The sequence below is a fragment of the Motacilla alba genome, chromosome 3 (genome assembly GCF_015832195.1).
Source record: "Motacilla alba alba isolate MOTALB_02 chromosome 3, Motacilla_alba_V1.0_pri, whole genome shotgun sequence".
Classification (NCBI taxonomy): Eukaryota; Metazoa; Chordata; class Aves; order Passeriformes; family Motacillidae; genus Motacilla; species Motacilla alba.
Window position 1 is genome coordinate 80,493,166 of NC_052018.1, and position 24,760 is coordinate 80,517,925.

Genomic DNA, 24,760 nt, shown 5'->3' on the forward strand with positions numbered 1-24,760 from the left:
AACAACAAAAATGCAGGAGGGGATTTGTGTGAGATAGTCCTGTTTTCCTGCAAGATGTGGCAGAAGCAGAAGTGTGAATAAGCTACATGAAAAGGCATGTTGAATGCAGTCTGGTAATCAGTTCTGTTATATCTGACACTTATCTTGTGAGTAGGGCTGAAAGTCAAGTGCCTGCAATCAGTAGAGAAGTGTAAATGCATTTCCATTATAAATTAAGTACTCTAATTGTATTTGGTTGACTTCGTTGTGGTATTTGAAATTTATTAGGCCATTTCCTGGCGAGCAGAAAATATTATGTGATGTTTTTAGAAGTGCACATATTTTTTAAGTTATGTGAATGCACTTGTGGCTCTGATAGGACCTGTTACTCCAAGCAAACCCTTGTTAACCTATTCACCTTTTTCTTAAGATTTTAATCATGTGTTAAAACAAAAAGGAAAAAATAAATTTCTGGGGAGGATGTGCCCCCTGGGGCAATTCCGGTTGAGCTGTCTTACTTGTTTTTTCCCTTTCTCATAAGTTTTCTTTTGTTTCCTGTCCATATCAATCTCCTGGAAGTTCTTCTAGCCATCTCTGCATTTGGTGTTGCTCTTTTGCCTTCTCAGTACACATTGGAAGAGCTAATTCTACGAACAGTGTTTGTAGACCATAATGATGACAAGATTTAGCAATAACCAAATTCCTTGGAGAAAAGATTCTCAACATGACCACAGTACTATGTTAGAGGTCAACTGACAACCCCTGTTTACTTGTGGGTTTTGGTTTTTGTTGTTGTTTTCAGTTTTGGCTGTTTGTTGTAGTACAGACCAAGATGCTAGTTTTTGCTTGTTGTTTCATAAGGTGTTGTGGTCATTTGCAATCTTGTTTATACTGTGTTGGAAAATAAATAATTTATTTTTGATTGCTGTGTCTTTCCTTTTTTGTTGCAGCAGAAACTTTTTTAGAGATTAAAGTATAACTAAATCCATTAGATCAAATTTTGTGCATTTTCTCATCCATCAAATTAGTCACATTAGGTGAGATGCAGTAGGTACCTTGTAAGGGACCTGATGGTATCTCCAGGTGAAGTTTACAGGTAATAAGAAATGCATGGGAGTATCTGACAGTGACTTTAAAATTCCTTTAATAAAGCCTGTGACATCAATAAAATATTGAGAAGGACAGAAGTATACCAAGGAAATTGCCTTACTTCTTAAAATGTTCTAAAATACATAAATTATCTATATATGAATACATGAATCTGACTATAAAGGATTTAAGAGTTAGAGCTTTAGATCAGGCTGTTTTACACTTAGTATGCCATGTAGCATGATCCAGAGATGTTATAAATACAAAGGAATTTTTTTTTGGTTCAGGAGGGGAACGAAGGATTGGAAGAGAAAGCAATGATTTCATTAGCAGCTTTACTATTCAGCTCTCTGACAGACATTCTACATCTACTTGTCATTCAAAGAAATCTCAAAGATGAATGGATAGTTCGTTCATTAAATGGCACCAGCAGGGAGTTTTCTTATTCAAATAATCTGACTGAAGTGTTAGTTTAACAAAAATTCCAGTTGTGAGTAGTGCTTAGATTTTTGTGTGTTTGTTACTGCAGCATCCTTAACCCTTGGGGACAAAGATACAAAGGAAGTATCAACATAAAGTATTAAAGCTTTTGAGGTTGCTGAGGGAATTCGGTGCTTTGTGGCAATACATCTGCTAGTTGTGTCCCAAGAGAAAGATGGAATACATGTTGGTGACTTGACACTAATGATTCCAGTAAATCCTGGCATCTCTTGGAAAATTCCCAAGAGGTATACCAAGGCCAGGTATCTTTGCAGTGTGTTAAGGTTATTGCATCTAGCCTTCTCATGGAAGAGTGTGAAAACTGTAGGAAGGACTTCTCTGATTGTTGTGGGTATTGATTAATTTAAATTCAGCATCCAGAAAGTTTTAATTACTCTGCTTTGGAAATCTGCATCTTACCTGTTGCTGCTGGGACTGTGTGGTACTTCAGTGTGTTTGGGACTAAAACTGAACATGCTCCATTTCCAGACTCTGAACTTATTATTGTGTTTGGTGAATAACATGTAGAACAAACAAAGTCTGCCTTCAACCTGGTTTTGCTTGAGCTTCTAATCTAAATTGAGAAATATATCCTCCTGTACCAGAATGTGTTTAAGGTTGGGTCATTGCTCAACCTTGAAGATGAAGCAGCTCTCCCCAGCTGCCAAAATGAAGATTTCATGCTTGTTTCTAACTCTGAATCATCCTCAGGCATTGCACCTTAAAATCAAAAACCTATTGTACATGTACAAGATTTTAGATTCTGTTTATAGAAATCCAACAGTTGCTAGATTTTCTGTCTCAAGGGCTGGCTTTTCAGGTAGGAAGGTAAAGAATGCTGTAGGAAAACACCTACTTATATCTGAAATGTTTATAAATTACTTTTCTCCTGGTAGTTAGTATGAATACCTACAAAATATTGTGTGACAAAACAGGGATTTTTATGCAGTACAAATGAAAATATTTTTTACTTGATTATAATGAACTGTTCATAATGCTCTTTGACTAAAGCATCTGTCTAAACTCCCCAAACGCCTTTAAGAGTCCTAAGATAATGCATCAACTCTTACTTTTAATAATTCAAACATAGTAAAACTTTGATATAGCTGCAAAATACCTTTCTCACTTGTGGGACCTGAGGGAAAGGGGAGGTTGGGTTTTGCTAGAGGATGGATGCTCCATTGTATTTCTGGTGTGCCCCTACTCTTCAGTTTTGGCATCATAGCTGAAATAAGTGGGCTACATTGTTTATCCAGAAGTTCTTGATTGAAGTTTGTGGGCATGTTGGTTCTGTCTGGTTTGTGTGTGGCCTTTGGATAGTGCTCTACCTTTTTGAAGTCACCCAGAGAAATTAAGATTTGGTAACAATGGAGTGGTGTTAGTAAAAGAAGATCACATTGTAAAGCAGTTGGTCTGGGAATCTGAATATATGGTGTACTGTCTCTAGATGGCTGACAGCAGCAGAGGAATTTTCTTTTGGTGACAGCAGAGACAGCAAATTGCATCTTTTCATTGCATCAGATGGGAGTGCAAGTGAAAAGAGCACATCTGGTACTGATGTGCAAACACCAGGGATCTTGCAAAGTCAAGCCTTTCATCTGATCACTTAAACTTGCCCCTTGAGTTTGAAATGGACTGTTATAGACAGTTATTTCCCAATTAAATTGGAAAGCTGAATTAATCTATATAATAAAATTTGAGGCACCTAAATGTAAAACTCTATAGCAACATAAAGATACCATTACTAAAATTATCTTAAGAAGGGGACAGTGGCATGACTGAGACCTCTTTTCTTGCCTTGTAGAAGGATGGAGGAGGAGGTACTAAGCAATAGCTCCTGGTGATAGTTTGTGGGGTGTGAGTGAGCCATGTTCAGCCCTGTGCAGCTCGCAAGGGAATAGTGGCACTGAGTGAGGTACCTGTGCTTCTTCACTGAGATCAGAGGGGTGGCCAGCAGGAAGTCTGAGGGGAAGTAGTAAGGGTTGTGCTGTCCACAGAGCCCAGATAGTTGTTGTGTCTGTAATGTAAATTGCCCGCCTTTTGTTTTAGCAGCAACAAAAAACCATATAGTTATCCCAGCCTAGTTAATGACCATAATTCACATAAGCAGCCTTGCATGCTAAGAAATGAGAATGAACACTTTTCAATGTTACTAGAATAATGCATGATGTTCAGTATCTTCTACAGGAAAATGAAAGGGAAGGGAAAAGCCTGAAAATCTGTCTCATTTCTATTCACCCAAATTAAATATCTTTACTTTTACATTTGAGGTACAAGATTTGGTCTGTGTATTCTTTCATATTAAATGTTTACTTACTGTCTAAAAATGTCTAAAAAGAACTCTAGTGATGTTTTCTGAAGTCATATAGCTAAATTAAGATAGTATCAGAAAATGCTACTACAGTTAGGAGGTGCTTTTAACCTTCAGATTGTAACGTATAGGTCTGGTAGTTCTCCTTCTACTTTTCTTGGATTTTTGTACTCCCCCCATGAATTTTTATTTTGTTTTCATTGTCCACTGGTCAGAAGTGTTTTCCTAGAATAGAAATTTCTGCTGACATGTCAACTTTGGACTGTGTTATAAAGATAAAATTTGATGTCACAGCCTCAGGTTCACAGCAAGGTCTTGTTTAAGACAGATAGTGATGCTTACTCAAGACCAGGCTCAGATAGTAAATAGATTAGCTAGCTGTATTGCACAGCTCTAATTATGATGTTATCTACAAAATCAAACTCCTCAGAGTTACAGCTACATGACAAAAGCACATTTGATAATTTTCCTGTTGGTCCAAAATGGCCCCAAAGATGCTGAGTGACACAAGTAGAGGGTTGTGACCATAGCTTTGAGCATAACTATGTACAATTTCTTCTTGCATTACAGTGCATTTTAAAGATATTTTTTGTGACTTGGAATATTGGAAATTGCTAGTTAGAAAAGAAGGATAAATACAAAACCTGATCTGTATTTATAACCCATTTTCTTTTCTTTTTTTTTTTTCCTAAACAGGAATGAAAATCTGCACAGGTGCTCTCAGTGCAAGGTTGCTAAATACTGTGGTAGATCTTGTCAGGTAAGAGAAAAATAACAGCTATAAAGGGTTTAAGAAAATAGGCATTTGAAGACTTTTTTTACAGGGTCTCCATATGTTTTGCATGTTGTCCTACCTCCATACTATAATTTATTTGTAGTTTTGGACAGGGGGGGTAAAAATGCTGGCTTGTTTTATTTTAGTATTTTTAAAACTACAAATGTGAGATTCTGATAAGTACAAAGGACAAGAGTAAGTTTAAATGTGTGGTGTTTTACTGTACTTGGTGAAAGGGGGAGGAATAATTCCTAAGCTTGTCTGTAGACTGGAAGCTCTAAGTCAATTCTGCAGTAAAACAATTTGTTTTTCAGGAGTACTTTTTGTAATGGTAAATTCTATATTCCAGTTTTTTAAGAGGAAATAAGGGTCAAGAATCTGTTGAGAAGAGACAGCTTTAAGGAAAACTGCATCTCTGAGGAGGTTTTCAAGGAGAAAAGTGGTGCATGGCAGGAGGACAAGGGGCAACAGGCTGAAAGACCAGAGGTTCACATGGGATACAAGGAAAAGCTCTTGACAGTCAAGAGATGGGACAGGCTGGCCAGGGTGTTTGTGTAATCTCTGTGTTAGAGGGTTTGGAGACCCTACTGGATGAAGCTCTGAGCTGGGTCTGAACCCGAGAGCTGACTCTGCTTTGCAACTAGGGCTCTCCATAGATCCATTCAGCCTGAGTTAACCTGTGATTCTATTCTATGAAATATTTCTCAAAGGTGAAAAGTTCTCAAAGGCCTAAAATCTCAATATGAAGAAAAGAAGCTACTGGTCTGGTCACAGTAGACTGGCAGTAATATTCTATAACATTTTAAGTTAAGTGTTTAAGTCTTTGACATTCCAACAATCATGGAACGGAAGCATCATCGAATGGTTAGTGTTGGAAGAGATCTTAAGATCTTAGAGGTCATCTAGTTCCATGGGCAGACACCTTCCACTAGATCAGGTTGCCCAAAGCATTGCTCAAAGCATGCCATTGAACCTGGCATCAAACACTTCCAGGGATGGAGCATCCACAGCTTCTTTGGACAACCTGTTCCAGTGCCCCGCCACCCTCACAGTAAAGAAGTTCTTCCTGATGTCTAAGCTAAATATACTCTCAGTTTGAAGCCATCTCCTCCTGTCCTATCACTACATGCCCTTGTAAACAGTCCCTCTCCAGCTCTTTTGTAGGCCCCCCCTTTAACTACTGGAAGGCTGCTGCAAGGTTTCTCAGTCTGTCTCCATAAGAGAGGTGGTCCAACTCTCTGGTCATCTTTGTAGCCCTCCTCTGGACTTGCTCCATGTTAATTCTTGTGTTGGGGGCCCCAGAGCTGGAGGCAGGACTCCAGTAGGGGCAGAGGGGCAGAATCCCTTGTCCTGCTTTGGATGCAGCCCAGGACATGTTTGGCTCTCTGGGCTATGAGTGCCCATGGCTGGGTCATGTTGAGCTTCTTGTCAACCAGCACCCCTGAGTCTTTCTCCTCAGGGCTGATCTTGTCATGTATCATGTGCTTCTATAAACAATTTTGCTTTCATATAATCTGTAGTGTTCTCGAAATCCCACAAATCCCTCCTTTTGGGGGTTAAAACATATGGAGATGGCAAAGAGGAAGATCTGTCATTTTGATTCATCGTATGGCAAATGTGTGCAACGTACATTAGGTGCTTACTGTAGCATCAATAATAATGCCACAGGTAGATTTATTATGGGAGATCATAAGGAAAACATGGCCATTAAGACTATAAAAGACTGGAGTATTTTCAAGGTAGGTTTAAAACACATCTTCTAGGAGAGTCATTGGTAAAGCTTCTGTTGGCAGGTCTCTAATATGAAATGTGACTGCTGACACTGACCTGCAAAAGCAAATCTGCAAGATGTAATGCAATAACCTGTTCAACTTAGGTGGAGAGGCAATGGAGGTAGGAATTGGAGCTTCCTCTTTGAGAAGCACAACCGTCTGAACATTCTTCAAGGATTCATAAGGGATAGCCTGAAGCCATCTTGAGTGTCTTTGCTTTGTTCTTCCAGCTCTGGGGTTTGCATGCTTGAAGCCATCCATAATTGTAGGAAGGGATTTCAGTGAGACAAGCTACTGCTGCTTAAAGCAATTTGTACTTAACGTGCTGTGTATTTGCAGTTACATAATTTCTTGACCTGTTTATATAAATAATTTAATATTGAATAATGTATGTAATATCCTGTGATATTAGGTACTGCGAGAGAGTAACAGAAAAAAAGAAGTTATTTTGTAGTCAAAGAATTTGTTGGGATTGATGACTTGAAACAGGTGATACAGATAACACTGAGACCAGCCAGATCTCTTTGCTCTTGAGAACTGTCCTCTGATTCATATTTGTTCTAATAAGCCAGCTAAACTGTTGTGCTGTTCTGGTTTTATAGCAGCTGTTAGGAAAGCTGAACCAAATGCTTTGTGCCCTACTTAGCCTCTCTAGCTTAAGTGCAATTCATTAATATGTGTGCTTCTAATTGAACTAATTGGTCAACAAATAAACAGCAGGGTATTGATGAAACTGCATTTTGCACATTTAAAAAAGTGAATATTGGCAAAACAGGACTATTTTAATTTTATAAATACAGATAACTTTGAAGTGGAAATTATGCAGTTGAATTTGCAGTTCACACTTAGTTGCAGAATGACTTAATTATTTTTTGAATGTGTGATACTGCAACTCAAAACACTTAGGCTTAAAGTCTGTAATTTTCCTGGAGTTTTGTAATTAGTACATTATACAAACAGAATTAATACAAAAAAATCTGACTTTAAAAAGATTAATCTCAGTAGGTGTGCTGGGTCTAGAATAATGGTGGATTTTGTGAAAGAAACTTCAATGTAAATGCAACACGGGTTGCATTTCAGTATTTCAGAGTGTACCAAAAGGAGCCATTTTTTAAGCTGCAAATATCTTGTAAACATCTTCATTTGTTTTAAAATGTCAAGTGGTATATCTTCAGGCTAACCTTAAGGAGAAGTAATAGCCTTTGGAAATGTCTCTCTTTTTTGGAACTTGAGAGTAGTTATCCTTTAAGGGAATATGTATACAGAGCTGGTGGTCCTGAAAAAAACCTATAAACAAATCAGAATCCCCAGTTTTTTACAGATCTCCATAATGTCTGTATTAAAGATTAGGAGTGAGTAGTTCCATATTTGAAAAATTTTCCATTATTTTTCTTTTTGAGGCCAGTTGAAGCAAGCTGTTCTCACTTCTATGACTTTAATTTAAATTTGAAAAATATTTAAAATGTGAAACTGGAACTTATCACAAGAGATCCTTTTGCAACTGAATTCTGATTTCAGGATCAAGTACATGTAGATTTTTTGCTTTTAACTTTTTTTTTTCCCCACTCAGATCTCATTGGTTTTTGCCCCTATTTGGCATTTCCCTGTTCTAGTCCCTTTTCCACTGGTTGATGCCTAATTTCATGGGCTGCCTGCCTTCTAACAATGTTATGTTGGCTGGGTGTCTCTCCAAAGGTAGGGTTATCACATCTGCTGCTCCTCATCATCACTGTTGTGATCACCTCTGGCAGTGTTTATTAATGTGGTATATCCCATAGATTGGGGACCAATGATATAGATGATAATCCCTGAAAAATGGAAGAGTAATTTCAGGCAGAATTCAGAATGTGATATTTTCAAACATTATTGAAGAAATGTAATAAAATTAAAATGTCATAATTAAAAAGAAAAAAAAAAGACATTCTGTGAAAATTCAAACAATCTTTTGGAAATTACAAATTATTTGCTTTTAACAGATCAAAACCTTCCAATGTAAAAATATCCTTTTTTTTTTTTTTTCTTGTTAATCAGCTCTAGTATTTAACAGCTTTTTATTAGCACATTGATCTGCAGGAAGCATTCATTTTTTGTGATCTTGCATGGAAGACAAGGGAAACCTTTGTTCCATCAACATTGCTTTAGGATCTTTTGTAGATTCAGGCTCCAAAGGGAGACAGCAATACCATATGTCCCTGAAAGAATTGGATGTGCATTGGCAAGATCGCTCAGGTGAAAATATGCAAGATATTGCAGGCATTTGTGAAGGGTCTTTGCCCGTGACCTGAGGCAGCAGGAGGTGATCCTGGCTTGTGCAGGAAGGTGTTGGAGTTGGTCTGGTGCTGGTTCAGCAGACAGACTCTCAATCTGCCACTTGTAAAGAGCTCTGTCCTGCACCATCTCTGCAGCCATGTGGGTGCTGACCATTTTTCCTTTGAGTGAAGACTGAGGATTTGCGCTTGGGATGCATTCAGATTGAAGGAGAGACAATACTTTGGGAGGAGATAAACAGAAAAATATTCTTTCCAAGTTCTTAAGTGTAGTGAAACCTTGAGGAGGAGGGTTTTGTATTGCTCTGTACTGTTCACTTGCCTTTCGTTGCCTCCTTCTATTGGTGTTCATTTCTAACAGGGAAAAAAGGAATCTTTGCAAAATTGGCAGACCTTCCCTGGCATGGAGGAGAAGGGTCATGTCTCTGCACTACTGTGTTTGTACTCGTGACTGAAAGCCAGGAATTAAGACAGAATTAAGAATTAAGAAAACCCTTCCACCAGGAAATGTGGGACTAAAATAAGTCCAACCAATAAGTCTTGTTAGAAACGGACTTTAAAAGTAGGTCTCTCCAGGGTCACAAATCTTTGTTTTCATATTGTAATTTGTAATCCATGTTATATGGATAGTAAGAAGAGAAATACTGTTGAATTTCATTATATTTAATGCATTTGGAGCTTTCCTCTTTCTCCCTAACCATTTGGGAATAAGTGACTGGCAAATCCCCATTCTATTCTAGCTCCTTCTGCAGAGGAATCAGAGTGATTCCTTTTTAGCATCAGTTTTGGACAAAGTGCTTTTTCACAAAAGGCGTGTGTTTGAACTATTCTTATCACATGGGAATGCTCTCAAAGAAACATGGCATATGATGCTATGTGGTCTAGAATATTTCATCTCATTAGAGCTATATTGGTTGGGTATGTTATTAATCATTTTGATGTCACCTCTAGCATGTTTTAAATTCTGTGCAACATTTTTGTAGAGGAAAAAATTTGACAGTAAAGGCTTACTCCTAGGGACATTTTTAGTTTAGGTTGGATAAAAATGCCAATATAATTATATTACACAAAACCATGTCTGGACATTTACAAGCATGACTTTGTTTTTTCTAGACAAGGATAATTCTATTCAGCACTAAATATTTCACTTTTATTTGCCAGACAGCATGTGACACTAACTGTATTTGGATTAATGCCTTCTTGGTGTCATTTTTTCTCCTTGTAGAGTTATGGGTAAAAGAAATGAAATCACAAATATCTCATGTATCTGAAAGAAATAAAAAGTTCCATTTATTTATTACGTGTAAGCCACAGGGGGAAAAATTCCTGAATTAAATATAATAAATGCTACTGGTGCTGAAACCTAGTTACTTGAAACAATTCCCTCACTTAAATGCAGCTTAGGAAAAAATTGTGTGATTGCCTTTGGAATCTTTATAAGTTGCATGTCAGCATCTCAAGGTCTGATATGCCCTTACACATAGCTCTGCCATTTTGTCTTTTTTTTTTAATTGCTGAACATGTACATAACATTAGACAATCATTTTCTCTGCGGCACTCACCTAACAGAAACTGTTTTTCTATGTTCATGTTTTTTTCCCTTACTGCATATTTGCAAGAAAATGTCACCTTCAGAAGCCCTTGGTTCTGAGTACTTGTCATTGTAGCAAATTTTTGTTGTGCCCTGTTCTTTTAATTTGCTTTTAAAACTGTTTGAAACAGCTGTCTGGCTTCAAACATGAACTGTGAATATGCAAATAAAATGTGTAAATATGTAGTATGTTAGTCTTTTTGTATATTATAAGCAGAATTTTCTGCTTGTAGAGACAGAAGACAGGAAAAAAAAGTAATCAGAAATTTTCTTCCAACATATTACTTTAGCTGAAGACTCATTCTTGCTGCTTTTCTGCACTAATCTTGGGGCAATAATGAATGGTAGAGAAAAAAAGAGACATATTTCAATGTTTCCTTTATCTTATCATCCTGACTCTTCCCTGCTGTGGAAGTGTTTGTCTGTCTCTGCTATTCTAATAAAAGTGGCCCATGAAACAAAATTTCAGGTTTGGGTAATATATGTAACTAAAATATTTTTGGTTCTGTCTTCTGTTTTGGTATCAGCGACTACTCCTGGTCTGAACTGTGAAAAATATCACTACCAGGCCTCCCAGCTGTGGGCATTGATATCTCATCAGCTCAGGGATATTTGGGGACAGTTTTTGCAGCACTGAAAACTTGACCATTGTGTTAGAGCAGCTGCATTTAGTGCAGTGAATGGACTCTGAAGGCCTCTGCAGTCCTGACTGCTGGGTGAACATGTGCCTAGGCTTTTGTGTATGTTAGATAGCATCCTTTCTAGCTCTCTCCAATCTTGGAAGTTAGCAGCTACGTACTGTTGCTGCTTTATGCCTCAACAAATGAGAATTAGTGCATATTGTTTTGAGCATGTTTGTGTGCATAGATAACTATAGATAACTATATATAAAATATGTGTGTACATATAAAAGAGTAGGATACAGGTTATGTAAAATAAAATACACCTAATTTTCTTTTTCTTCCTTTTTAAAATATCCTGATAGAAAGAAGCTTGGCTGGACCACAAGCAGGAATGCAAGTGTCTTAAGAGCATCGAGCCCAATTTTCCTCCAGACTCTGTCAGACTTGCTGGAAGGATTGTTTTTAAATTAGTAAGTGATGTTCTTTTAGATTGATTCAGTGCAGCAAATTTTGGTAAATACTTTCTCACTCTACATTTTTAATGCAATTATGAACTACAAGACTGAAGTGACTGGGAGTGCTGAAAAAAATTAGACTGCAAATTGCATTACAAGTTTACTGATTAATTTGCAGAAATGCTGAAAGGATCAAGAGATTTCAAAACAGAGATAACTAAACTCAAGAGATATGTTTATTGACTTTCTTTTCCTGTGGCTATGTGGCAGCATTCTTAGCTTATTCCTGCCTGGAAGAAAAATATGGAGAGACACTGTTTTCCCTTCAATGCTACTGAAGTTATTGTTGCTTTTCTGTTAACCTAATGGAAGCCTCATTAGGTGTTGTTTGAATGAGTGGAAAGGACAGAAGCACTGGTAGCTAGCCCTTTCTTTAGAGGGCATAATGCCATGCTTTCCATGCTGGATTCTCTTAATGTCAATTACCTTTTTAAATGTTTTTCTAAACTCTCTTAGAAGTCCTGGGTGTTTGACATTCCCATGGTTTGATTACTTTATATGGACTAAATTTTCTGATAGTTTAAGCAGCTTATAAATGTATGGGATTGTAAATCAAAAGGGATTTGCTCATTTTTTTGCTGAACCTGCTATGTTCATGTCTGTGTTGGATAAATATGCAGGCCTTTGTTGTGGTCTGAGGTGATAAAATGTGATTTCACACTTATTTTATACATTGTTGTGAAGAATTTGTGCATAATAGTTTTTAAAGGGCAAATATGTACCTAGCAACATTGTGCATTAATTATAGTCACATGAACTCTGAAAATAAAAACCTCATAATATGATTTCAATTATGCTCTAAAGGGCTGAAGTAAGTTACTAAAGGTAAGCTGCCAAAGTTTAAAAAAACTTCAAAATGAGTAGAAAGTCTTATAACAACAAAGAAATTTGGTTTTTTAGGATTGTTTATGCAAAGTCCTGGATTTATGTTGATGCTGTTGACCGTACCTGATTATCTTACACGTTTATCAAATGAAATAATCAGTCTTGTAGAGTGTTTGCAGGATAAGACATGCTATGTGAGTGTTAATTATCTGTTTTTCCTCTACAGCTCAGACAATCAGTATGTCCTTCTGAGAGACTCTACTCTTTTTCTGATCTTCAGTCAAGTAAGTAATTGCCAGCCAGATTTCAGGAAATACTTCCCAGGTCTGCTTTATGGAAGGGCCATCTGATTTTCTTGAAGCTTGCCTTCTGAAGGTTTGCTCTGTGGACTAACAGAATCAAAACCAAAAAACCTCTGTGGGAAAGAACAGTTCTTTCAAAGATAAAAAGAAAAACATGCCTGTTGTCTTGAAGCAAAACCTTCCTGATTTTTTTGCTTTAGTATTTTGATTTTTGCATTTTACAATGAACATCTTGTCTGCTCATTTTTTACTTCACCCAATGTCTGCCTTACTACATACAGTGTCAATATTTCTACAAACATAGAGAATAGTACATATTTTTTTTAAACTGAGGTTTTACTTTTTTAATACTTACGTGCTATTGCATAAAGCTTCAAAATCTCCAGGAGTAGGAAAGAAATTTAAAAGGGATATGTGTATATTTTTCTTCTATGTGACCTTTCAATAGAGAAAAAAGATTAAATGATGCAGTTATTACTTTTGTGGCTTCACAAGTTACTTTTGTGGCTTCACAAGTCTGAACTGCTTGGGTAGAAAAAGATGCTCATTACAATCTCTCAGCAGAGCAAATGTTGAAATAGGAATTTTTTTTTCATATTTTGTGGCATCGTGAAGACTGGGAAAGGAAGAAATACATCCTTGGTTCATTTTTTCATGGTGTTTTGAGGGATTTCTTGACAGTAATGTGAATATTTTGATTACCTCAATGTTTTTTAGTATTATTCAGAGTTTTGGTTACAAACCAACTTGATCAATTGGTACAGTTAGAAACAAAACCCATATAAACATAAAAAATGCAACACATAGTATTAATTTTACTTCCGAACACCCTGACATTCTGCTGCCTTCTCCCAAACTGCAAGGGCAAAAGACTTTAACAAGGCAGCAAATTAAAATGGATAGATTTCAGTCATTTAAAACATAGTAGTTTTCTGCAATGGATAGTCTCAATTCGTGTAACAAAGGTTTATGGAAAACAGATGCTTCAAATTAAGTTAAGGTTATGTAGACTATGGACTTTTATGCTTCATTACACTGCTGGGATCCAAGGAAAGAGTCTGTATTATACCAATGGCTGATTTCAGAGTGGTGCAGGAGGAACTGGAGTGGAAGAGTCTCCCTTTAAAAATTAAATACTGATCACTTATACCGCAGTTGTCTCTAGTGTGGGCAAAGATTGTTTTGTAAGTGATTGTTCCATACAAACTGGTTTCTCAGTACCCTTCAGGAGATGATCTCAGCTTCCCTTGACTTGCTGGAGACAGGAAGAATAGTGTGTTAAGTTGTCTGGAGAGAAGCTTGGTGTTGAACAGGCCTGAGCTGCAGTGGATAAGTGGTACAAAAGTCTGTAGAGTGGCCAGAAGCTTCTGCTAAAATTCTCATTCTGAAGGAAATGGTGATATGGCCTGTGGTACAGATGGGATGTCTGTCCTCCCACTGATACAGAAATAGCTGGTGTATAGCCAGTTAGTTTGGAGAAAACAAATGAGAGATCCACATGTAGCATTTCATCTGTACTTACTCTGAGTCTTAATAACAGTTTCCTGTGGAATCTTCTTAACTGCACAGCACCAAGTGTTTAGGACATTAACACATTAACTGAACTTGATACTTCAGGCTACAGTACAAATGGCCTATGCATAATCTTATGTAAAGGTTTTGGCTGACTCTTGTGTTGTTTTCCTGGCTTCCTTGTCAGAGTGAATAGATGGTTTCTGTGGTTTTAGAGTGAAAATAATCCAAAAGTGTTTTGGCTTGGTGTAAGAATTTGTAGTAGCTGTGAGGTTTTTTGCTGCCTCTGTATGCTCCAAAAGCTTCAATTATTTCATAACAATTTCCCTGTTTGATGCACAATTTATGAATGGTGTTGATAAAGCTTTGTTTGTGTACTCAGTGGAATCTATAGGAAAATCAGAAATGCATTTACATTATAGTCCTAAGTTTATAGGAGAAAAGATTTCTTTGAACATAATCACATGAACTATGAATACAAGCTGTAATCTGAAACAAAAATATTCTCAGGAAGCACCTTTTTAGTAGAAGATAATGCTTCAACACTAATTAGAAATGTGACAGAATTCTCATTGATACTCTTTTAATCTTTTTTTGGGGGTTTTTCTCCCCTACTTGTAATTCCAAAATATTTTATTTTTGAAAATTGTTGTTTATAAAATGACACTATGTTGTCTCATTTTGCTTTACACTATTATTTTTCAACATTACTTTATACTGTTGGTTGATTTTTAATTGGAAGACATATAAACTGAATAGAAGCATATAAAGTTTTATACACTTTTTGAATAATTATCTGCTAAAACATATAATACATGAAAAATAAATACATGAAAAATCACATAGCATGTGGAGGTATCCAGCCCTTTTTGAAGTTCTTTTTTAATCTCCATAGTTCCTTGAAATTCCTTTCTGTGTCCTGAAACTCAGATTAAGTAGGAGGGGTCTCTCTGAGCATTGTTACTTTTGCTAGTTCTCATTTATCTTAAGACAATTTCTTCTTTCCTTAGTTCTCTGTATCTTACAGGAATTCAGAAAGCATCTTTGGTTTTACTTACCAAGACTCACTATTCAGAAAGTAGTTTGTGTGCTGTATTATGGGGCAGATATTTTGCTACTTTACTTGTGTAAGAATCAGAGTTAGATAACTAAATCCCCATGCCTCTAATTTAGAATTTTTTCATAGGCTTTTTGTTGCATTTTGTCTCCCATGTCAGCTTTCTTAAACAATTGAAAAAATTTCCTTAAAAACAAAAATTTAAAACATACAAATTTCTTTTCATTTTGCTTTCGGGCTTTTTTTTAATGTACTTGGAAAATCAGGTCTTGATCATTTTCCATTAAGGTTCCCATGGGGTTTTTTTTCTGGATCATTAGCTCTGATGTCCTGGACAGATTCCAGTGTGGATAATTGCATTCTGCTTCCATCTCTATCAGTTCTCCCTGAAGTTTCCAGTTTTGGTTCACATCTGCCCTAAGCTACGATGTCCATTTGTAACAGGCTTCTTACATGATTTCTCTTCTTTAGTCTAGGGTTATTACATTTGCCAGTAGTGAAACAAACCATGCCTTCCTCTCTTTGTTATAATACATTTTGCAATATATTGTAGATAGTTTATGGTAAATTACATGTTGTCTTGAACAATTATATTTGAAGGAAAAAAAATTTTGTTTCCAAAGAGATATTATATAAGAAATGCAAGTGTGTGTTTATAATTTTTCTATTTTTTAAACTTGATTGATTCAGTCATCTAAAAGTTTGCTGCTTCTCTTGAAGATGCAGTCCTCATAGATACTATGTTTTTCCATACCAGAGATTTTCTGTTAATTGTGAAATACATACATGTCTAGATTTCTAACATTTACATTCGTTCATGCTTACAAAATCACCTGCACACATCCACACTGTTAATTGCACTTGGGTAGTGCTGTGAGCATCTATAGATGTTTACAATAAAATAACAATTCACCATTGTGCAGAGATAAAATTGATTCATAGCGCATCATAAATCTCTGCCTTTTGTTATAGGCTGGTGCTTGAATATGTTCTGCTTCACATTCTCCATTTTGTACTACCTGGTAGGAAGAGGAAAGTGTGAAGCAGGTAGTCAGGCAGTGAACTTGCTAGGGCAGCAGCAGTTTCACTTTCTGTGTTATCAGAGACCTGATGCATGCATAATCATTTAATTAGAGAATGAGGCACTGTGATTCTTTCTGCTTCAGGATTTCTATCTGAAAAACATGAATAGTGGTGCTTTATAATAGAGTGATATTTACTTATTATTCTTTCATATTCATTGTTTACCAGTTGCTCTGTATGAAACTCCTTTTGTTCATAAATACTTTTCTGTTTCATCTACTAGCATAAAGTGTTTCTGACAAATCTGTGGAGAATGCAGTATAAAAGTATGTACTGCTGCATGAAGTTCCAAGCATATTTTTAATGTGGTTAATGTTACAAACCCAGATGCCTAGTTTTTGTAGGTAATGTCTTACATCTGCTTACACATCTGCTTTATCTATTGGCTTTTAACTTGCTGTCGCATTCATATGATTTGGCAGTAGCGACCTGATAAACTCTACTGTGTGTTGATAGGTAACTGTCACAAAAATGAGAAATGTCTGCCCTCTGTCAAAATTGCCCTCTGTCAAGATTAATTCCTGGACTGGAAATGTCTAGACTGTATAGCTGCCATTGGATGTTTTCAAAATGTTGGTGAAATGTTCTGTTTATGACATGGTCTACTTTTCTTTCCCTTTCCCAATAAGACACTGAACGGTTAAGTGAAGAAATGAAAGATGGCCTCAGGCACCTTGCGCAGACTTTGCAACTGTATTTGAAAACTGAGATCCAGGATGAGTCTCAATTGCCACCTGCAATTGACTTTTTTCAGATCTTCACAAAAGTAAGTGTTAAAATCTGGTTGCTTAACAACTCATAAATTATCTTTTCCTTGTGTTCACGATTTATTTCTGAGTGGGAGTTCAGTAGATACATTCAGAATGTGATATATGACAAAGTGAATTTAAACTATTTTTTTTATTCAGTCAGTATTTAAGCAGAAGTATAACTTTAATATAATTGCAGCACTTCCAAATTAAAGCATTAGCCAGAGGATATTTTTTCTTTTCCTTTTTTTAAAATTATCATGTTAAAATTGTTGGGTGAGAAAAAAACCAAGAAAGTTCAACTATAATTCAGTCAATCAACCTGAGTAATTTTTTCACAGTAATGAAGAGTATATAACATCTCTCTTCAGTCTAAAATTTTTCTGCAAAGTGAAATATATTTGCAGATATCCTCCCATCCCACTTTGTCATTTAGAGGTATATGCTAGTGTTTGTGATACTATTGTATCCTACATCCTGCTTTTTCTAGAGGCATTGTGGATTATTTATTCTGAAAGGTGACATATAAAGTATTTAAAATTAGATTCCACAGTATGTTAAATGTTTATTGTGCTACTGAGTAAATACTGTTGGCTCTTGGTGTAGATATTTTATTACTTTCAATTCAAGAAGCTAAATTCAAACAATGCTAGCAGAAATATTTTATACAAAGAGTACTCATAGTTTTAACTCCATTTAATTTTTTTGATTTCTAATTAATTGATGAATTCTGCCATAAGATTTATCTTAACTTATATATGTTTTGGTTGTTTTAGTAAGCGTATTCTTATGAAGTAAACCAAAGTATAACTTTTTTTTTTCTGCTATAAATAAAAGAAGTCTATTTGTGCAGTTAGAAAACCTTTTTTTTTCTTTCTTTTTTTTTTTCTGCAGACAGGAGTAGGACCAATTTAATCAACTGTGTTGTTTTTCTGGATTTTTTTTTTATTGGTGATTAGACTGCTGTGATGTAAAGTTGCAGTTTTGCAGTTTTACCTGAAAAAGCACACAGTCTGAAATAGACCCAGTCAAAAGGGTGCATAAATAAAACCCTTTAAGTACTACCTCATCTCCACTCAAGCTCTCTTACTGTCTTGTGTAGGCATGCTGGTTTGGCCTGAGCTTTGTCAGATGCATTTCACATGAAACATGCACGTTGTGTTACCTGGTGTAGAGAATTTGTGCAGCTGAAGATAAAACTGATTATTAGAAATTGATCACTGCCTACTCAGTTTGAACTGAGTTGCAGCTTGTAAGAAGTTCTTTCCAAATGTTTTTGCCTTCTACGTCATAAGCCTAAGATGGGGAATGGTCATGTGGCTTTGCAGAAACGGTGTGATGACTATTAAACACGTTGGAACAGTGGTGAAGAAATTGCAGAAGGTTTTTAATTTTTTTATGTACACACATGCTCAAGCATGTGCACATATGTGCACCTCCTCTCTGCCCCCATGTATTTTACCAAGGTGGTGTAAGTGGCCAACAAGGGCAGAGTGAAAGCCAAGACTTCTGAGCTCCATATTTTGTTATTTTGTCAAAGTGCTGAGTTTTTAGGTTGTTTTTTGGTTTGGGGTTTTTTTGTCCATTAAACTAGGGCTCATTTCCTTCTTTGGCTGGTTTTGCTTAGTCTGTGTGATAGTCTGCTTGGCAAAATGGAGAGCAAATGACATAGACCTGTCATGTGTACGCATACTTGATATTATTATTATTATTACTAAAAAGAACTGGCAGAAGGGGTAGGAGAATCTGACTGGATAGGTGAGTGGTTGGGAGAAGAGAGCAGTCAACAGCCATGTGCTTCACATGAGTAAAATTAGTGTCTTGTTCAGAATTCAGTCAAGCACAACTGTCAAGCTTTTTGTAAGACCTTGTTGTCACTCTCTAATTTTCCATGTGGCATTTTACAGCTTTCCCAATTTGGTTGTCAAACGAGTTTGTTATGAGTGTGATAGTGTATTAAATATTAATTTAGTATTTCCCCATCCCTAGGCAGGTAGCTGCAGATGTTTTCTTACATTCCCATGAAATGTTCTTTGGAAGAAAAGCTGGATGTCCATGCAAATTTTTTTTTCTAAAGCTGAGTAGGGATGTTTATTCTCAGCAGGTAAAATTTCAGACTTGGGAAATGTAAAGTCTCTGATAAGACTTCTGCAGTCTCTTCTCTGTAGTATAACTCTGAAGAAGACCAGCTGTGATGACTTCCCTCTGTGGTCAATAGAATAAAGAAATACTACAGATACATAACTTCAAGATGTAATCTTGTTTTCTCAATCACTTCCAACATTCCTTTCAAGTTCAGTAGGTGCTTATTCGAACATTGAACTTTTTTGGATCAGTTCTTTCATTGCAGGCCACAAAAAGATCCAGTCAAAGGTCGTTTTTTATTCTGTTTGATGCTGGATTCTCAAGAAGGAAAATAAACAGACTGCCAGACAAAAGAGAAAAATTATCCTGTGGTGAGGTGACTATATTCCAGATGGTTCTTGGAAAATCTCCAACCTGATTTAGGTCAAAAGAGCTTCTCAGAAGCTCTTTTAAACAGTCCTCCTTTTCTGCTGTCCACTGCTCTTGTCTTTTTGAAAATTAATTACAGTTTTATTCACTTGCTTGTGATGCTTAATAGGCAGAGAATCCTCCTGAGTGTGCAATTGTAGAAACTTCCCACTGAAAATCAAAGAAAATGTTGCCATTTCTTTTCATGGGGGCGGAATTTCACCCCAATGTATTTTTAGTTTGCATGAGATCTGTGGAAAATACCAGCTGTACTGGATGGGGAGGTGTTTCAGAAGGGTTCTGCACCTTTCTTTCTGACAGCGTTGCCCTGTCCTTACTAGACAATGTGCTTTTGTACCAACTGTCCTTTGAGCTGGAGTTGAATTTTCTCATTTTTGTTATCTGATCACTTTTTGCAAGCTTCATTTTATTTAACGTGCCATTTATCAAGGTTGTGACTGTTTTAAAATTCTGATCCTCAGTATTAAACAGAATTATCTGTAGCTAATTACATGGTAAGGCTTTAACTCCACTGAGACATTTTCTAATGTCAAGATAAATTTTTGACAGCGTGGTTTTATGGTTTAATGATGTTTCCATAACCTTGAGATAAAATCAGTCCTTGCTTTTTATTCTTCAGCTTTTACTTACATGTGTGAGGAGGTGGCCTGGAGTCCTTTGAGACATTTAATGGATGCAGGATAAAGAATTAAATTTTTGTATACATTTATGGTTCTTTTAATACTGGCATACAGAACAATGTGAACCTCTTTAAGACATTGAATAAACTCTGTACCTATCATAAACCTGTGAGTGACTCTACTGACAGGAATCAGGCCTAAGATGACTTATTTTAGACCAAATATAGGCTTGGTGTTTTACATAGAAGTGCAACTACTCATACAGTGTCAGAATCCACTTTTTGTACCTTTTGAAACAGTTTGAAATTTTATTTTCCAGTTAATGAGAAATGAAAGTGATTCTGATGTGTTTGATGGCCATTTTAAAGATCTCCTAATTTCAGGTCCTCACATTTACAAGAATAATAAGTATAGGCCACCTCTGCCTTAACTAGCAGTAAGATAAAATCCAGTGACAGTTAATGAACTGCTACAAGGAGACTTCTAGGGCAGTTTAGTAAACTTAAACCAGAATTTTATTGGAAAGAAGTTTTCTAGAGGATGTTTCGATTAAACTGTTAATAAAATTTTTGGGACGGGATGCTGGATTGAAGATTTTAGGGAACCCCCTATCATGCCATTTTGGGTTTTGCCTTTTTTAACCTTTTATATATTCTCTGTATTTTTTGCACATATGTTTATAGCTCTGTACCTGTAATTTTTCATGGGCTTTCCCTAACTAGAGAGACAAAACAAATTCCAGAGCTCCAAGCCCTAGGAGGTACAAGGCCCCAGTGCTATCTTGGCTCTTCCTGTGAACCAAGGCCCAGAACAACTCTTTGAGATGCCTTCTCATGGACAAAGCACAATTAGTGCTGAAGGGAGTGCTCTAGAGAAGGGGCTTGACCTGGAGAGGAAATTGAATCGCCACTTGTCCTCCTAATTGGTGCTTTTTTATCAATTTTATTACCTTCCTAAAACCTGTAAATATGTACTCATCCCTGTGGGGGTGGGCTTTTGTGGTCATCTTTCCATAACTGGAAAGGCCCCTGGAGGCCTTCAAATAAAGATCTTCTTTTATATTGCCTTCTTACTAAAATTCTCTCGAGTTTCATTTACAAGTTGGGAAAAAGGCAACACATAGAGCAGAGATGATAGCCTGAAATAGCAGTCTCCCTAACTCTTCTGTTGTGCAAAATTTCATTTCTGGACAGTATTTTAACCGCATGTGGGATGATAGGAACTAGACAAAGAATTTTTAGCTTTCTGAAATTTTCAATCTTTCCTGCAGTTCTACTCTTGACACCTTTTTGTTATGAACAGCTTCTAGCTTGAAAGTAGGTGTGCTGCATTCTTTTAGTTCGCTGGAGAGATCACACACCTGTATATGTGGGAGGTGAGTAGTCCTCTTAATGCAGGTGGTGGATGTACTGCTCGCCACTATCTTCTCAGGTGCTGTTCTACTCTTTCCTTTTCAGGTCAGTTTAGAATTGACACAGATCAAAGACTAAAACCAGGTCTGAATGACTGTAGAGCTGTAAGTCTAGGATAGTGCAAAAAGAAGTATCTGTATGTGTTAGAAACGTGTGTGCAATTTTTATAAGTCAGATTATTTTATATTCGTCTCACTTTTTTGAGGTTTGTGAAGTTGACATAAGAGTAAAGAAGAGATGGAAGTTTGATGCTGTAGGCCAATCTCTGTGCCCACAAAAAGTTTTAACCAGAAGGCCACTTGTCTGTTTAGGCTGTTGGTGTAGTTGGTTTTGTTTTAAACTTAAGAAGTAGTAAGGAGGCTCTATAAAGTGCAGAGGTACATCCCTCAAGAGGCAAAGTGTCCTACTCTCTTTAAAATCCTTTGTTTATTTATCCTATCAAAATTTAGATATTTTCACTTGTTCTTCTAACTTTTCTGTCCTTACTTTTTATTCCACTCAATGCTTTGAAAGAAGTTCTTTTCAACATAAGGGGTATTACTACCAATTAAAAAGAAATCTCACTGTTAAAAGGGTTTTGGTGTGGATCTGCATAGGCAGAAGAGAACCAGGAGTTGAGCAGTGTCATTTGGCCTTTGTAAAGCTTGAATATTAAATTATGGTAATTTGTTTGTGCGTTGTTTTATGGGCAAGTTGAAGGAGATATTTAATGATGTGACTGATAAAGTGTGTTTCATCTTCACATTGCTCCTTCAGATCTTATAGGCTCAGTGTTCTCTGGGAATGCAAGATACATCTGCCTGGTCAAGATATTCTTAAGTAATGCTTTCAGTAGGTTACTCTTACTGAGGATTCACTGGTTAACTTAATTCCTGGAATCAGAGAAATTAAAACTGATTTGTATCAAGAAAGTAAAAAGAAATATTAGGATAAAGTTATGAACAGGTTAAGAGTTGTTGAAGACATACAGGTGGAGGTTGTTCTCTGATGCTAGACTGCTAATCTAATTAACTCTGGATGCACTTGTTCAGTTTCCCTGTGATTGGGAGGCTGTGAAGCTTTTTTCCTGGAGGCAGGAAAAAAGCAAGTGCATGCTTAATCCATTGTTGTTCTTTGTGTAATTCAAAGCTAATGTACATTGCTTCCCTGTCTCATGGTAAATTGAAGACCAGTACTGACATACTTCTTTTTAGTCATGGCCTGGGAAACTATTTTGCAAAAACCTTTTAATTTTGATAGTTCTTATTATTATAACTGCCAAAGTCTTATACTTTACAGGATTACCTGAAACAACATTGGTTAAACTTAGGTGCTTAACATACATTTTTGTTTGTAAATCTTTTTGGCTCTTCTTTTTATTTTAGAGTTGTAAGTATATATTCCTGCTCATCAAACTATATTGGAACCTTTTTGTCTGACTATTGCCATCATTAAGTCTACTGCATGGAATTTGTGATTATCTTTTTACCTATAGTGCTATTGATTTAGTTGATAAGGTTTTGTTTGGTGGGAGTATGGACTCTGCGTTTTTCTGTATGTGTGGTTTTAAGCTATTGAAAACTTCATACAACCATGAAGTTGCAAGTATTTCTGATGCAATCATTAGAAGTACTGTGTTAGTTACTGCCAAAATAGTTCCAGGAGAATTTTCCTGTACTCTCTTTCCAGTGTATTCCACAGGAACATAACAAAAAGTCATTCTGATAGTTGTTCATAGCTGTACTGAGAAAACATGAATGATCACTTGCCTAACATGTACTGTTGATTCTGAATTGCTATTGTATCTAGCAAGAGGGGAATAAACTAATATCAGTCTCTGCAGTACACAAACTGAAAGGGAATGGGTAAAGCTAAATGTATTAGGAGAAAACTAAGCACTAGTTTGTGCTTCAATTCTGCTGCTCTTGAAAGCGTAGGAGTATGTAGAAAATCTGAAGTTGACCTTATTTTAAATTTAAATTGGTGTATGATTTCAACATGTCTGTTAAATGGCAATAATGCTTCTCACTTGTGTAGTGCTTCCAATAAGCCTCAAGAAGAACTTGAATAAGATTTAGCAACAATTCTTTATAGTTTTCTTGTGTACCAGACAAATATTTGTAAGAAAACTGAGGCTAATAGAAGGTGTTCTTATAGCTGCATTTTCATAAGAAGTCTGTAGGGCAGTCAGAACGAAACCACATCTGTTCTATCACACAATGTAGCAGTCACAGTCTGCTGCTTGTTTCTACAATGGAACAATGAGCAAGGGTAAAGACAATTGGAATATGCACAGATGTTTTTAAGAGCCTACATATTAAGTTGTATGTTTTAAATTTTGCAGAAATAGTTCTATATTGCTGCTAGGATTTGCATTGTATTTCTCATGATGTTTGTTTTAGCTCAATGTTGTTGCTTAAAATTAAGATTGCAGAAAAAGTGGCAACCACTGTGCATCAGCTTTAGAAGCTATAGTGATGTAAATAGAGATTAGAGAAAAATTAGTAAATGTTTTAATAAAATAGGAAGAAATATTGCAGCAATAGAATAAGGGTGATAAACACTCTGATAAGACTCCTCTCTCTTTACTTTGCCAAATTTAAGTTGAGTCACTACAGGAAGTTTTTTTTGTCTAAGGTGATTTTTCAGGTTTAGTGATTTTCTGTCATTTCCCCATTGAATTATAATTTTGGGAGATAATCTTCCACAGCAATTATCTTAATTTTCAGTCACAGTAGTTACCTTGAAAACCAAAAGGATATTGTACCACACCATGAAACAAGGCTTCAACCATTCTATCAGATTTTAAATTAAAGTACACGATCACAATTAAAATGTAAGCTTTTGCTAACAAAGCTTGTTACAGTGAAAGTAAAACTGTAAGACTTCAGTATTTCAAATTGAACTTAAGGTATAATTGGGGTCCCCTCATTTAGTTGTATGTACCATCTGTTTTACAAACTGTATAACAAGCACCAGGTGTAGAAAATGAGGTAGAAGAGTTTTAAAGCAGGAATGTATTACAAGGAGTGGTTGGGTGGAATTTGTAAATAATTTGGTTTTGTGTCATAGGAAAGCAAGCTTTTTCTTGAAGAGTGAAGGGAAGCAGAAAGACTAATTTTAAGGAAGTTAATTCAGCACAGATTGAAAAGCACAAACTGATAGAAAAGTTACTGACTGGAGCGAGCCAGCATGGGAGGGGGGGTGTGAAGGGAAAGTTGAATACTTCTTGTTCACTTGACGCTTCTTCTGGTGGGCTAAGCTGAAAGTAATATGGCAGAAAACAGTTTAGAGAAATAAATGGC

General features: G+C 36.3%; 1 protein-coding gene across 2 annotated transcripts in view; it reads left to right on the forward strand.

Moving 5' to 3' along the window:
* SMYD3 (SET and MYND domain containing 3) overlaps positions 1-24,760 on the forward strand; it is a 386,960-nt gene that overhangs the window by 39,705 nt on the left and 322,495 nt on the right. For both annotated transcript variants that reach the window (XM_038132701.1, XM_038132702.1), the window contains exons 2-5: positions 4,556-4,619; positions 11,250-11,357; positions 12,454-12,511; positions 16,811-16,947. In XM_038132701.1, coding sequence (XP_037988629.1) covers positions 4,556-4,619; positions 11,250-11,357; positions 12,454-12,511; positions 16,811-16,947 — 367 coding nt within the window. The remainder of the gene's footprint in view (positions 1-4,555; positions 4,620-11,249; positions 11,358-12,453; positions 12,512-16,810; positions 16,948-24,760) is intronic.